The sequence below is a fragment of the Ochotona princeps genome, chromosome 15 (assembly GCF_030435755.1).
Source record: "Ochotona princeps isolate mOchPri1 chromosome 15, mOchPri1.hap1, whole genome shotgun sequence".
In the NCBI taxonomy this organism is placed as follows: Eukaryota; Metazoa; Chordata; class Mammalia; order Lagomorpha; family Ochotonidae; genus Ochotona; species Ochotona princeps.
In genome coordinates, this window is record NC_080846.1 from 1,802,969 (window position 1) to 1,818,380 (window position 15,412).

Genomic DNA, 15,412 nt, shown 5'->3' on the forward strand with positions numbered 1-15,412 from the left:
GTGATTAACCTGCACTTGCCAGCTTGGCACCCCTCACCCACAACCTGCCTGAGGGGAATGTGAGGGGTGTAGCTCCAGTCCCTACCCCGGGTGGGACACACAGCTCAGCTCTGCCAGGCTGCAGGCATGCCCTAAGGAGCTTCCGTAGAATGGGCACCAGCTAGAGTGGGCGGAGCTTCCGTGGAGGGGGCACCTGCTAGAGGGGGCGGAGCTTCTGTGGAAGGGGCATCTGCTAGAGTGGGCGGAGCTTCTGTGAAGGGGCACCTGCTAGAATGGGCGGAGCGTCTGTGGAAGGGGCATCTGCTAGAGTGGGCGGAGCTGCTGTGGAGGAGATACCTGCTAGAGTGGGCAATGCCCAGAGTCATGCCCCATCAGTGAAGGACTCCCCAAGGTGCCGCTGAATGACCAGCAAACAAAACTTTACCATGACTGGGGTTATCAGCTAGCTGTGTAGACACCAACCCCACCCCACACACACACTCCCAACACCAAACTCAGTGCTAGTGTCCTCAGAAATATACGAATATTCTCATCCAAGGTTTCAAACCAACAGTCACAGTCACAAAAAAGCCACACGAAGAAGCCAAGGTCCCAAGCACAGGGAAGACAGGATGGCATGTGGGTGTCCTGCAGGGGGGGCACCTAGAGGGCTGCTTGCAAAACTCAGGGAGTCCCTCCTCACATACGCAAATGAGGCTGGTGCGTTCACCTCTACAGAAGGACACACCCTCCCAGGCAGAGGACAGTCACCCAGCACTGCCAGCCAAGCCCAACAGGTTCCAAGACCCCAGGCCTGCCACTGACAGCGACCCACTGCTGAACGGGAACCGGGGCTGGGGGCAGGAGAATTTTGAATTATGAATCCTGCATATGATAACGCTTCCACGGTTCAGTAGACTTTAAAATCCACTTGTAAAATAACAGAAATGAGGAGTTAAATCAAGTGGGAAAAGAAAAAGTAACTGTAGCTCACCGTGACAAACAACCTCTCCTAGCGCCTAAGCCTGTGGCCCTTAAAGTGTGGCCCCTTCCTTGGGACCCATGAAATCAAGACTATTTCTACTAGGGGCTGGTGCTGTGGCACAGCGGGATAAGCCACTGGCAATGCCAACATCGCATACTGGCACGGTTCAAGTCCTGGCTGCTCCACTTCTCACTCAGCTCCCTGCTAATGCATCTGGGAGAACAGCCTGGCACCCACCAGAGCGGCTGTGTGCATGGCATGTGGCATCGGTGGGCCCTGGCTCCCTCCGCTGGGTGGGGGATGGCAGTTGGGCCTCCTACACTACAGGCCAAGGGTTAGCACCCCACTCTCTTTTTTCTTGTATATTTATTTATTTATTATTGGAAAGGCAGAGATATAGAGAGAAGGAGAGACAGAGTGGAAGATCTTCCATCCGATGATTCACTCCCCAAGTGACCGCAACAGCCGGAGCTGCGCCAATCCGAAGCCAGGAATCAGGATTCTGGGTCTCCCATGCAGATGCAGGGTCCCAAGGCTTTGGGCCGTCCTCGACTGCTTTCCTAGGCTACAAGCAGGGAGCTGGATGGGAAGTGGAGCAGCAGGGACATGAACCAGTACCCATATGGGATCACGGCATGTACAAGGCGAGGACTTCATCCACTAGGCTACCGTGTCGGGCTCCACCCACCCTCTTGCAGCGAAACTCTCACCCCAACGTGGTAGGCTGCACCCCCAGGCTCTGTGAGGGTGAGTCCCCAGCAGGCACAGCACCTCCTCGAGTCAGTCCCCAAGGACAGATCCCACACATTCGCAGCTGTTCTGGGGACCTGAGAGCCAGGGCCACCCTGTGAAATGCTGCCTGGGGCTGTCGAAGCCTGGGACAGTAAGGAGACCTCTGCAGCCTGCGCCCCCTTGGCTTGGAGACGCATGCAAGGCAGGATTCTCTCCCCTCGACGCCGGTGCGACACCAGGGTGGCATCCCCTCCTTGGAGAGGGTGGTACGAGGCCACCTTCGTCAGCTCTGTGATGGTTGGGACTCACGGGGGCTGTACCTGGCAGAATCCCAACACAGCCAGATGGCACCTGCTCCCTGCACCTCCGTTCCTCTCCTTACAAAGCCACAGGGTCAACGAGGGAGCCCTGCCCTGATGACAGAACCCGGCCTCATCCCTCCCAGGGCCCCACACCTGTGCCCTGCTTAGTCCATTAGCCCTCGACGGGCCCCCAACTCCGGAGTCGGGGTAAATACATCCATTTCTTAGACAGGTGCTGCAGGAGGTGGCTGGTAGGACCGAAGCTCTTCACCCCCCCGGCCCCCCGCGAACCCTTGAGGTCGTCCCTCTGTGCTCAGCTCTCTGTGGCTTCAGGCAAAGTGGACATGGCCTTCAGGCACTGTGACATCGCAGGACAGCCCTAAGCATCTCTCTTGGGAAGTGGGGTCCCCATGGGGCATGGCCCCGGCTTGGCAGCAGCTGAGCCTCCCAGCGTGCACATGCATGGGACCGCACAGGGGCACAGTAGGACTGCTGGACAGCATCCACAACGAGCTGAGCTGAGCACAGGCCGTCCTGGAATTCAGCACGTCATAATTTCAACTGTTAGAAACAAGAGCTGGCGCTCTGGTGTAAGAGGCTAAGCTTTTTGCCTGCAATGCTGGGTTCCTGTATGGGCGCCAGTTCGTGTCCCGGCTGCTCCATTTCCCATCCAGCTCCCTGCTTGTGGACTGGGAAAGCAGTCGAGGACGGCCCAAAACCTTGGGACCCTGCACCTGTGTGGCAGACTGGAGGAAGCTCCTGGCTCCTGGCTTTGAAGGAGCCATCTCTGGCCACTGCAGCCATCTGGGGAGTGAACCAGCAAACAGAAGACGTCATAACTGCCTTTTAAGCACTTACTCACAGGTAGACATCTTTTTTAAAGGTCACAATAAAACCCTGATATACGAGCACAGACAAAAGACGGTGTGGCCTGTGAGGAGCCCCAGGAGCGAGGACTCATCCTGCAGCCACGCCCAGGCTGTCCCCATCGGTCACCCACAGGCTCCAAACTGCACCTGCTGAAGTCTCGACCCTCGTCTCGGTCCCACCTCTGTGATGGACGGTGTCCCAGAACCTGGCCCTGCACAGTGCCCTGACGGTCTCCAGGGCCTGGGAAGCCTGAGGCCCCAGCCCAGCCCACTCCCCACACCCCCCACTCCAGGCAGGACTTGGCATCCCAGCAACCTCCTCCCTACACCCCCCCACGCCCACCTCCCGCCCAGCGTGCCCATCGGGGCATCCGGGGCACCAAGCTCGGCCTCAGCAGCGGCTCCATTTCTGGTATCAGGTATGTCTACCCCTCCAGGAGCTGCAGTGGAATGAAGTCCTGTCTCACCCGGGGTCCCCCAACCCTGGCCTTCAGAGCAGGCTCCGGCCCCCACACCCCTCAATCCATACCCACAGCCATCTACGGACCGGGAACCCCGTACCCACCGGAAGCAGGAGCAGACGGACCCAGACTCAGCCACCGTCCGGGGCGAGGAGAGCCAAAGTGTGCCTGGGGACTCCGCCCAGCTCTACCCACCCACCTCCAGAGCAGCAGGAGACCCCGAACTGCGTGCTAGATTTCATCAAAGCTTCACCCCAAGGCCTGCCCCAGTAAACCCTAGTGGACCCCAAGAGATGCCACCGAGCAGACAGCCTGCCCCCCCTTGCATCCCCAACCCGTGCTGATGGGCCATACTCCAAGCTGAGCGGCAAAAACAAACCCCAAACCCGAGCCCTTCCTGTTCATCCGCCCCCAGCATAGGAGCTTGGGAAGAAAGCTGCACTTCTTGCTGTCCTAATTAAAACCATGCCAGATGTCACCTGAAACTTGAGAGCATCGGAGAGGCGAGAGCGAGAGCGAGGACAGAGCTGAAGTTCCTCTGGGCCGAGGCCAGCCACTCACATCTCGCTCCTGCATGCCTGGGGGGCACCCGGGCATCTTCTCCCTGGGAAGGTGGTGCTCCTGGGTCCTCTTGGATGGCCGAGCCCAGAGCAGGCTGTGCCCCAGCACAGCAGCAGAGGGAAACAGCTCTCCCCAGCCTAGCCTACAGGCCCCACAGTGGATTCCCAGGGCGGGGAGTGCCGGCTGGAGACCTGGCTCAACCAGACCAGCAGGTTACCCGGGCTGGCTGGCGGCTCCCAGTCCCGCAGCAGCCGGCAGCGGACAGACATCCGGGGCTTAGAAGATGGCCCCCGGGGAACAGCCAACAAAGCTGCCTCTTGGACCTCATCTCCAAAGCCTGCAAGGAAACGCAACTGGTCCACCTCTCAGCTGAGCAAAGAGGCGAAAGCCACTCAAAGGGTTTTCAACGCTGCCCACAGTCCAGGAGGCACCAGTGCCCACCCCAAAGGGGACAGATGGCCTTGGGTAGCCCACGCCCCGTCCCAAATGGCCCACCTCTGTCCTCCCAGACGCCCACACACCTGTGCAAGCTACCACCTCTCAGCCATGAATGAGCCCGCAGCAGACAGGACGCCAAGCCCTGCCCACAACAGAGGGTGGCAGCATCCCTCTGGGTGGGGGGCGGGGCACAGTGCAGGGCCTGGCTGGGCCGCAGTCTCACTGGCCAGGCAGCCCGGCATGACCAGCTCCAATGGTGCTGGTAGCACCTGGACAGCGTGGACTTGGAGAAGGCAAATCTATCCGCTCTACTGGCTCAGCATTCCAGCGCGGGTGGCAGCCTCTGCCCACCTTCATGGCCGACACCCCCTGCTTCCCCAACGCCCACCCTCAGTGGCCGGGGGCGTGGGAGGCCCAGTTCTGCAGCCCTGGGCAAGTCGCAGCTGCACCTGTCAGACACGGGGAGGGGGCGACCATCACCCACACACTCCAGGCTCCTTGGTTCCCTGCTGGCTCACACCTCAGTCTCCTCCCCCAAGCCCTGCTCACACCCTGCCCCTAGGAACACGCAAGTGGCAGGACAGGAAGGAAGTCAGCAGTCAGGATCCTGGCAGTCCAGAGGGTCACTGGCCCGGACCAGGGGCTGCCTCACCTTTCCAGATGTCCCAAGGACTACAAGACCCCTTCATAGGCCTGAAACGGCAGGGCCACAGACATGGAAGGGGGTGTGGCCCTCCAATGACAGCCCATGTCCCCCAAGATGACCTGCTGGACTGCCCTAGCAGCCCGAAGCGCTGAGCTCCCTGCCATGACGGGTCTACCCATGAGCCTGTGCACTCATCCCTGCCCTGTGAGTGCCCTGCCTCCCATGCCTGGCCTTGGGGTATAGCCAGATCCCGGCTCCCTCCCCGCTTGCCTCACTCTGGGTCCACTGAGGGGTTGGCATCTTGCTGGACACCATGGCACTAACACAGGGGCTGCAGCCCACAGCAGCTGCAAGCTCTCCCCCTCTGCCAGAGCTGGGCAGCCCACAGCCTCCGTCTTCAGCCCGACCAGCTGTCCTGGGACCACACCCAGCTTCTCTTCCTGGCCATCTCTGCCCCTGCCCCTTCCTGCGAGGGTGCACTCCATCTCCCAAGGACAGGGCCAGCAGCCTCACTCCTCCCTGTCCTCCTCTGGACACTACCCCGCCCACCGCAGTCCTGTCCAGGCATCCTCCAACTCCTGTCCCTCCCACTGCCCTCGCCTGGACCCATCCCTTCTCATCTCCCACCCCACCCAGCCCATGTACAAGAGGGACAAGTTGGAAGGCTGCCAGGTGGGTGGCAGGCCCTTGGTGGAAAGCTGGGCAGGAAGTGGCACCTGTCCCAGGAAGCTGTGCCAAGAAGGTGAGGACACAAGACTGGGGAAATGGAGCTGCAGCCCTGGGCAGGGGAGGACAGCAGCTGGTCAGCCCAGGGCAGGGATGGTGGCCTGGTCAGTCCTGGGGAGGGCAGACAGTGGCATGGCCCGGCCTAGGCAGCTGGCTTTTGAGTTGTCTAGGGACAGCTGGAACCCATTCTGGCAGCTCATGACCCACTTACTGCGACCTGCCCCTCCTGACACACCTGTGACGCAAACAATGAGAAGACCATAGTGGGAAGCACGTGTCCCCTCCTGGGACCTGGCCCCAGAGCTACAGCACCTGCCTGGAGGGGCACCCTCAGGGGGCAGGCACAGGTAGCATTCATCAAGCTGCCAGCCATGGGCCAGGCCCAGCAGAGAAAAGGTTCTGGAAGGAAAGGTGACCAATGGTCAAGCTGGACACAGCCCTCGCCGTCCACCTGCACGGGGCCGAGCCTCCGTGGACACAGCCCTCGCCGTCCACCTGCACGGGGCCGAGCCTCCGTGGACACAGCCCTCGCCGTCCACCTGCACGGGGCCGAGCCTCCGTGGACACAGCCCTCGCCGTCCACCTGCACGGGGCCGAGCCTCCGTGGACACAGCCCTCGCCGTCCACCTGCACGGGGCCGAGCCTCCGTGGACACAGCCCTCGCCGTCCACCTGCACGGGGCCGAGCCTCCGTGGACACAGCCCTCGCCGTCCACCTGCACGGGGCCGAGCCTCCGTGGACACAGCCCTCGCCGTCCACCTGCACGGGGCCGAGCCTCCGTGGACACAGCCCTCGCCGTCCACCTGCACGGGGCCGAGCCTCCGTGGACACAGCCCTCGCCGTCCACCTGCACGGGGCCGAGCCTCCGTGGACACAGCCCTCGCCGTCCACCTGCACGGGGCCGAGCCTCCGTGGACACAGCCCTCGCCGTCCACCTGCACGGGGCCGAGCCTCCGTGGACACAGCCCTCGCCGTCCACCTGCACGGGGCCGAGCCTCCGTGGACACAGCCCTCGCCGTCCACCTGCACGGGGCCGAGCCTCCGTGGACACAGCCCTCGCCGTCCACCTGCACGGGGCCGAGCCTCCGTGGACACAGCCCTCGCCGTCCACCTGCACGGGGCCGAGCCTCCGTGGACACAGCCCTCGCCGTCCACCTGCACGGGGCCGAGCCTCCGTGGACACAGCCCTCGCCGTCCACCAACAGGGCCGAGGTGGGTGTCTACAGAGAGGAAGGGGTAAGCTGGCAGGGAGGCGGCAGTCCCCCCCCCCCCGTCAGAGGGCCCTGAACCTAACATCCACAGGGCTTGTCCCCACGTCCGTGACTGCATGGTTGTAGGCCCACGTCCAGCCAGGCCTGAACAGACTGTGCTGGCTATCAGCAACAGGCAATGCACCTGCACCTGGCAGCCACTCTGGACTCTACGTCAGGGCACATAGTGCAAGGATTGTTCATCCTAGTACGAGCTCATGAGTTTACGTAAAACACACACACATGCTGACCCAGAAGGATATGTACTTGTCACCTGAGTCAGTCAGGGTGGGGACAGCGTACTTTGCACAGATGATGGCTCCAAGGGACCTCAGCTCAGTCACCGGCTCACCCACAGCTCTCACCAGTCAGGAAAGGTGGAGATGCCAAGAGGCGACCAGATGGGCAGAGGCAACAGGTAAGGCCTGTCAGGCCAACCCCCCAGGGCCCGTCCACCTGTCTGCCAGCTCAGGATGGAGACACTGGGCAGCTGCGTTGTGGCACAGCATGCAAAGCTGCTGCCTGCAATGCCAGCATCCCATATGGGCGCTGGCTCATGTCCCAGCTGCTCCGCCTCCAACTGAGCTCCTTCTTAATGGGCCTGGGGAAGCAGTGAATACAGGATGGCCCAAGCCCATGGGCTCCGGCACCCTTACGGAAAAAGCTCCTGGTTCCTGGCTCCAGCTTGGCCCAATGCTGGCTAGCGTGTTCATCTGCAGAGTGAACCAGCAGATGCAAGATCTCTGTCTCTCCTTCTCCCTCTGTAACACTGAGCCAGATAAACATACAAATCTTTAAAAAATAAAGAAGAAAAGAAAGAGGTGCTGGGACAGCCCAGGCGGGGCCCAGTAGGACCCCTCCCCACTAGGCTTCCCATGAGACCCTGGACGCCTCCTGTTCAAGATGCCACTCACTGTGCCCCTCCAATCAGGATCTGCCCTGCTCACCTCTGGCCCGTCCCCCTCACCCCGGCCCCGTCCCCCACGCCAGGCCCTGCCACCAACCCTTAGCCACACAGGGCATGACCCTGGTGCGGCTAGGAGCTGGACGGGGCCCCGCCCTCCCGCAGAGCAGTCCTGGCGCCTGGAGCTGTCAGCCCTGACTCATCTGTCACTTCCTCCCAGGGCACGGCCCTGTGCCTCACTGGGTAAGGCCATGGGGTGTGGCCTCTGGGCCGCAGCTCGGCTCCTGACGGAGGGGCCCTCCTGGGGCTCTGCCTGTGAGCTCCCACCCAATCCCCTCTCCCGGATGCACACCCCACACTCCTCTTCCTCACAAACACAGTTGAGATGACTCACGCCTCGGGCAGCGGCTGCCGAGGTCACCTTTCTCCCTGACCTGGGACGGGCTCAGGCGCCGTTCCCGGCTCCCCAGGGTGGTGGGCACAGGAGAGGGGTGGACACAAGACAGCCTGAAGGAGCCAGGGGTGTGTGCCCCCACCCCCGCCAGCACTGCAGGCTACTGCACACCTGCGCCCTTGCCACCCCCACCCCCGTATCAGACCTCAGAGGGACAGGCGGGTGGCTCCGCCCCTGCCAGGAGCACCTCGGGGCTGGGGGCCAGTAGCCTGGCCAGGTGTGATGCAGGACAGAGTGACCAGGAGCCGGACCACGCAGGACCTGGTCTTCCAGGGCAGGGGCCTGCGGCGTGTGGTAGGAGGCTGGTGTGGCGGCCGCGTCCTCAGGTTTACTGAAGTGACAGTGACAGGCAGTTCCGCCTTGGGGACGCTCCACCAATGCCCGCAGTGGCCAGGGCTGGGCCAGGCGGAAGCTGGGAGCCAGGGACCCAGCGACTTGAGCCACCCCCACTGCCTCCTGGGGTGAGCATCTGTAGTCAGCTGGGGTCAGGGCCGAGTCAGACTTTCAACCCAGAAGCTTCAATACAGGACCTGGCCATCCCTAACCACCAGGCTAAATGCCCATCTGGGTTTTTCTTTTTTTTTTTTTAAGATTTGTTTTATTTTATTATTTATTGGAAAGGCAGATAGATCTTTTTTTTTTTTTTTTAATTTTTTTTTTTTTTTTTTTTTTTTTTAGGCAGATAGATCTTCCAACCACTGGTTCACTCCCAAGTAGCCAGAGCTGAGCCAATCCAAAGCCAGGAGCCTGGAGCCTCTTCTGGTCTCCCACGTGGGTGCAGGGTCCCAAGGCTTTGGGCCGTCCTCGACTGCCTTCCTAGGCCACAAGCAGGGAGCTGGATGGGAAGTGGAGCAGCCGGGTCCGTCTGGTCTCCCTCAAGGAATGCCAACCCTTGAACCATGACCACTGCCTCCCAGCGTCTGCCTCAGCAGGAAGCCAAGATTGCAAGCCAAGCAGGGACCCAATCCAGTACAGCGTCCCACCCATTGTGTGGATGACCGTGCAGGAACTCAGCCGGCCACTGCAGGCTTTAAGCGGCCAAGGCACTCCAGGGAGTGTCAGCTCCTTCCGCTTAGCTGTGGGGAGCCCAAGAGCCCACAGGTACAGCGAGGCTCTACAGCCGGAGAGGGCAACTCCACTGCCTCCGACCACTGCAGGGGACTGAGTAGGCCACAAATGCAGGCAAGGCCCAGCAACATGGCCCAGCAAGGACCGGGACAGAGGACATGAGGGGCTGAGCAGGGGAGCCAGGGTCGGTGGGGGAAACAGGACTGGCCCCAGCCTGAGGTGTGGGTGGGCAGGCTGGCCTGGGCCTCAGCCTCACTCTAGGACAGGACCACCCTCCTCCCACAGGGGTCACCAGCACCCCTAGCCTTAACCAGTCCCTGCTCTAGGCCTCGGACTGGGTGGAACCGGAGAGTTGATGCTACTCTGTGCCATCATGAATTCCTGAGACACCACCCAAGGGCCAGGGATCGGTGGGCAGTGGGGGCGGCCTGGCCCCCAGCTCAGCGCCAAAGACCCAGCCGGGGTGCAGAGGGTGCCTTGCCAAGGACCCAGCTGGGGTGCACAGGGTGCCTCGCCAAGGACACAGCCCCCGTACCAGGGACATGAAGGGCAGCCCACACCGGCAGAGGTGGAGTCCGTGCCCCCCACCCCCAAGCACCCATGGCATTTTCCAGAAGGGCCGCAGCACCATCAAAGGCTGCAGACGGCCACTTTGGAGGGAGCTGTGCTCCAAGCAGCCATCTGCAGCCTTTCTCCGGGAACCCTACAGGGCTGACAGCTGGACTGCACTCGGGGTCAGCCCCGCTTTCAAGTTTGAAAGGCAAGGCCAGGGGCAGGGAGTCCCCCAGTTCTCCCACAACCTCTGCCTCCTCCCCGTCCGGCTCACAGGACCACAGAGGGAGGTCTGCACCTGCTATACCCCGGTCAGGGGGAGGTGGGTACATCCTGGGGAACCTCTGACCTCACACACTGTAATTCACGGGCTAAGTAGGACGATGGGGTGGGATGTGGCTTCCTGGTGCTTGAATGATGACGTAGAACCAGCCCCGCGTGAACGCCTGTCTCACTAATGGCAGAAGCCGTCACCACGCAGTGTGACACGCATGAGTCGGCCCACTTCTCGCATGTTCACTTGCTCTGCCTGCCCAGCCTGGGTACCTGGCTCTCGGCTTCCGACCCCGCTCTCCTCAGCAGGCACCAGGGCACCCAGAGGCGCTGAGTCATGGGTTGGAGGAAACACTCCCACCACCCCCACCGCCGGGGTGTCCACGGGACCCAAAGTTCTGACTCGGCCTGACCCCAGCTGGCTACAGATGCTCACCCCAGGAGGCAGTGGGAGTGGCTCAAGTCGCTGGGTCCCTGGCTCCCAGCTTCCGCCTGGCCCAGCCCTGGCCACTGCGGGCATTGGTGGAGCGTCCCCAAGGCGGAACTGCCTGTCACTGTCACTTCAATAAACCTGAGAAGTCTTTCCAAAGCAGACCGGGCCGCATCCCCAGCCTCCTACCACACAACCCCCAGAGTTCCAAGTGCAGGCTGGGCACAGTGACTTCCTGGGGGCACTTGGGGAGGGAGGAGACCGCACCCTCCTCAGCAGGCAACAGCAGGTGGCATGATGGGACCAGAAGCCCCCTCCCGAAACTGCCTCACCCCAACCGGCACTCCTCCAACCCGCCCAGCTCAACAAGAACAGGTGAATCTGGCGCAGCGGCTGCCACCTGGGCCCCACATCGCCCGGCCTGTGCAGGGCTCCGGGCAGTGGCTGCCCCCCGGGTCCCACATCTCCCGGCCCGCGCAGGGCTCCAGGCAGTGGCTGCCCCCCGGGTCCCTCATCGTCCAGCCTGTGATGGCACAGCAGCAATACCATGGCTCAGCACGGTCCACTCCACAGACAGAAAGCTCTAGAACAGGCAGAATAAAAGCTGGTATTGCCAGGGCCTGGACAGTCTGGCAGAAGGTCTGGGGAGTAAATGGGACAACAATGATGGTCCATATCAGCCTGATGAGGGCTCTGCGGGGGGGGTTATGATCTGGGAACCACACCTCAATAAAGACATGTTAAAAGGATGGCTCACGGCCGTCCCCCCGCCCCGCTCCCCTCCTGCAGGGCCGCCAGAGGCACCTGAGCTTACAATAAGAAGTCACGGGCCCCAAGCTGCTGAGCCACAGACACCCAGTGAGAGTAGAGCAGGCAGCCACGTGGAGTCGCTCAGGGCCCCTGGACGCTACCCTGGACACGAGAACAGCGGGGAGACCCCTGGCCTCTAGAGCTGGGCATGGGAAACAGGAAACACAGGGCTGCTAGGAGGGGACAGGATGGGGATGGGCTCTGCTGTAGAAGAGATAGGGGCTGGGACAGGGAGGCTGGGCCTCAGCCAGGGCTGCCATGCCCACGGACTCCACCACGGCAGGGTGGCGAGGGGCCCTGCCTCCCTGACCCCACCCCTGCTCCTTCAGGGAACAAGGACATGGCAGCCCCATCCACTGACCACGGTGGGTCCCAGGCAGCGGAAAGCGGCCACTGCCCTGGGCCCTCCCGTCCACCGCCCAGGCCCTCTGGTCCACTGCCCAGAGTCCTCCCGTCCACCGCCCAGGGCCCTCCCGTCCACCGCCCAGGGCCCTCCCGTCCACCACCCAGAGTCCTCCCGTCCGCCGCGGCCTCGACACACCCCCTGCCTTGGCTTACCTGGCCTCCGGCCGGTGGCATGGATGGAGTCTCCTTTTCCTCTGAGCACTAAGCCTCCCAAAACCCCACACCACAGGGTCAGCCACCTGCAAGGCACCCTCTCCAGGGACTGCCCAGTCCCTGGGCTCTGAATGCGGGGCTGGGGTCCGGTTCCTCTCACGAGCCTCTAGAAAGCCAGGACCCTGGGGAAGGCAGCACCAAGCTGGGGTCACAGCACAGCCGTCCCAGGGGTGTCACACCCCTCTGCTACTGCACTGCTACTGCAGAGATCACAGGACACCCCGAGGGAAGATGCAGCCTCACTCTGCCCCCAGACACGGGCTGCCAGGCTTTCGACTCGGCCAACACTCCCAGGCCGCCTGTGTGTACAGCCTCAGGAATCCTTCACCGCAGGGCCAGCTCCAGTGTCCCACAACCTTGACCATGGCCTTCAGGGGCCACATCACCCCTGGGATGGGCTGCACACACACCCCAAGGCCAGAGAGGAGAGCCACAGCCACCTCAGGAGACTCGGACATGTGCTGGGGGCGCTCCAGCTGAGTTCTGCCTCAGACACACGAGGCCCCTCCACACCCACGCCGGGTCCTGAACTACCTCCCCCCACTCACGGCATCCAGGAGCAGACCCCACCCGAACGCACGTCGCTGTGCCTCCGAGAAGCCAAGGAAAAGCAGCCAGAGTCCCGTGGGCCCACAGCTCCCAGGCCGACTGGCAGAAGGCCCAAACCAAGCCTGTGGGAGTCTTCCAAATGCCCGGGGGCAGCCTCCCAGGGATGCCCGTCGTGGTGGATACCTCCGGCATTCGCCTGCCTCAGCCAGGCCTTACCCTCCATGGTTGGTTACCAACACGCTTGGCACAGGGGAGTCCTGAACCCTTCCCCGCCACGTACAGCACCCACCTGCAGCCACTACCCGGTTGCCCCCAGAGTCACCCACACCCTCCACAACACAGGAACCGCCAACCTGGCACCCACTGGAGGGGATGCTTGCCACACTCTCAAGAGTTGTCGGGTTCCACAAGGGAGCCCTGGCAGAGCCTTGGGCTGCCCAGGACTAGAGCCCCCTTCCGGCACAGAGCCATGCAGCTCCCGCCTCCAGAGGGCACCACCAAGTGGCACCAAGCAGCAGGGGTACAGGGAGCTGGTAGCAGCCTGTAGGCGGTTCCAGGGCAGGGTGCAGGAAGCGGGGCAAGTGGAAGGCACCCCTGTGGTTGGCCCGGGGGGGGGGGACCGAGCCGGGGCCTGGCTGCGGTTTCAGGGACATATGTTTGGAGCAGGGCGCTGACCACCAACCACATTTGCTCACACAGTGCCTGAGCCACTCTCCTATCCTACCGACATGCAACGCGGGGATTCTGGGAAACCAGCCTCCGCGCTCATGCAAAGGGGAGGAGGCTGTGAGGATGAGGCAAGCAGAGGCCCCCACCACAAGGCCAGCCCCAGCACCCACTGCAAGCTGGACGCTACGGTTAAGAGGAGGGGGCGCACAGGGAAAGTGTTCACCCAGCCTGTCCTTCAGGAAGGGAACTGCCACCTGCTGGGGCGGGAACCACAGGACAGACTCCCAGGGCCAGGGCCGAGTAGATCCCACACTCCAGACCCTCCTCGGGGCTTCCAGGGAATGGATGGCCAGCATGCAGGACAGGAAGACAGTACGCTCCCCAAGTCATCAGCCAGGGCGGCTGGGACAGAGGCCAGTGGAGAGACCCTGCCAACCACAGGGCAAGTTTCACCTCCTGCGTCCAGCCTGCTCAGACCACGGGGTCACTGGCCAGCGGGGGAAGGCCTCTCATCCGGCGTCCTGGCACACAGTCCAGGGATGTGGCTTGGCCCCAAAGCAGGGCAAGGATAGTTAGACCACACCTGCCCGGCCCAGCTGTGTCCCTTCTGGCCCCAAGCGGCCTGTCTGACCTCTGACCCAGGTGTGGACCCACTAGTCCTCTCCAGTCACTGACCAGGAAACCGGCTGTCTTGCCGAAGGTCACAGAGCAGGTGCGTGAGGAGGCCTACTTCCAAAAGGTTCAGCTAACCTCTGCCCCCAGCCTGGGCCTCCCTGGACCTGCGCACAGCCCCGGCCGGCAGGCAAACCCCAGCACCGGGGCTGGTGGCCGGCGGCCAAGAAAGGCTTGGCACTCCGAACTTAGGAAGGCTGGCAGGGGACCCCACTGCACCAAACAGAACCCCTGGAAACGCAGGGGTGTCGCAGCCCCAGGACTGGACTTGGCCTGGGGCAGGAGCAAGCTGGGGTGTTTGGGGAACTGGGGACATGGCTCTTCCCACGTGGAGCACACAGGCAGGCCCACCAGGACCCGCCAACCAGGCCTCCTTGCCCACTGCTCTGGCATGAGCAGGTGGGGCCTCAGGCAAGGGGCTGCCACACAGCCACCCGACCCCCGAGGGTGCCAAGGTGGCCCGGCAGCCCTGGAGAAGCTAATGGATCCAACAAAGGCAGAAAGGGGAGGCAGAGGGGCAAGCGTCCACAATTTTTTGGCCTGGATTTCCCTGGGGTCTCAGGGGCTGGGGTGCCCTCTTGCTCTCCTGTCCAGCAAGGAGGGGGTCCAGAACACGACGCTCCCGCGCCGGAGCCAGGACCCCCTCCAGCACCCTAGCTGCGCCAGCCCCCACCCCAGGCAGGCCCGACGTACCCCACCCGTCCTCCTCTCACCCGCCTGCCTGCCTGGCTAACCCGGACCTGCGGACGCCCATGCCCGAGCGCGCGCATCGGTCCGCGCGGCCCCGGGAGCGCGTGTGCGGCGCGCCTGTGCAGAGCAGTGCAGCAAGGGCGCCGGGTGGACGCCGAGCACCGCTCCTGGTCAGGGCCCGCGGGCCGGGACGGAGCGGGGCGCGCGTCCGCCCAGGTCCGGAGAGGTGTCCGCGCACGCCGCTTACCCTGCGCCAAGATCCGGGCCAACTCGCATCCACCCGCCGCCGCCGCGGCGTCCCCCGCACCGGCCGCCCGGCCGCGCTGCACCTGCCGCCCGCCCGGGAGCCCACCGGCGCCGGGGAGCCCGGAGGAGGCGGCCCCGGCGGTGCGGGCCACGAGCGCGGAGGCGGCGCCAGGTCGCGCGTTCGCGTCCCGCTGCGCCCAGCCCGCGCGCCCCGCCGCCTGCGCAGCCGCCGCCCCGCCCCGCGCCCCGCCCGGCCCGCCGTGGGCGCGCTCGGTCACGCGGCGCCGCCTTTGTTTGGGTGGCCCACGTGGGGCCCACCGCTCGCCCCACGCGCACGCGCGGCCGCCCGCCAGCAGCGGCCACGGCGGACGCCACGGGCACTCCGGGGGCCGCGCGCGGCTGCCGGGGCACCGGAGACTGCATCTAGGGCGGAGGTGCCAGTCCCTGACCCCAACACTTCCCCATCCCCAGGGCGCGGGACGCTGACTCCGCCTCCCTCCCGTCCCCGCCCCCGCCCGTCTGCACGGA

At 63.6% G+C, this 15,412-nt stretch overlaps 1 protein-coding gene across 2 annotated transcripts in view; it reads right to left on the bottom strand.

Annotated features, from left to right (window-relative positions):
* GRAMD4 (GRAM domain containing 4) overlaps positions 1 to 15,099 on the bottom strand; it is a 52,084-nt gene extending 36,985 nt beyond the window's left edge. Inside the window, exon 1 of one of the 2 annotated variants that reach the window (XM_058673265.1) lies at positions 3,890 to 3,974. In XM_058673265.1, the coding sequence (XP_058529248.1) occupies positions 3,890 to 3,891 (2 nt within the window). In that variant the 5' untranslated portion in view covers positions 3,892 to 3,974. Of the gene's footprint in view, positions 1 to 3,889; positions 3,975 to 14,885 lie in introns of those variants that run through there. The other variant, XM_058673264.1, reaches the window with a different exon arrangement.
* Between the last annotated feature and the right edge of the window lie 313 nt (positions 15,100 to 15,412).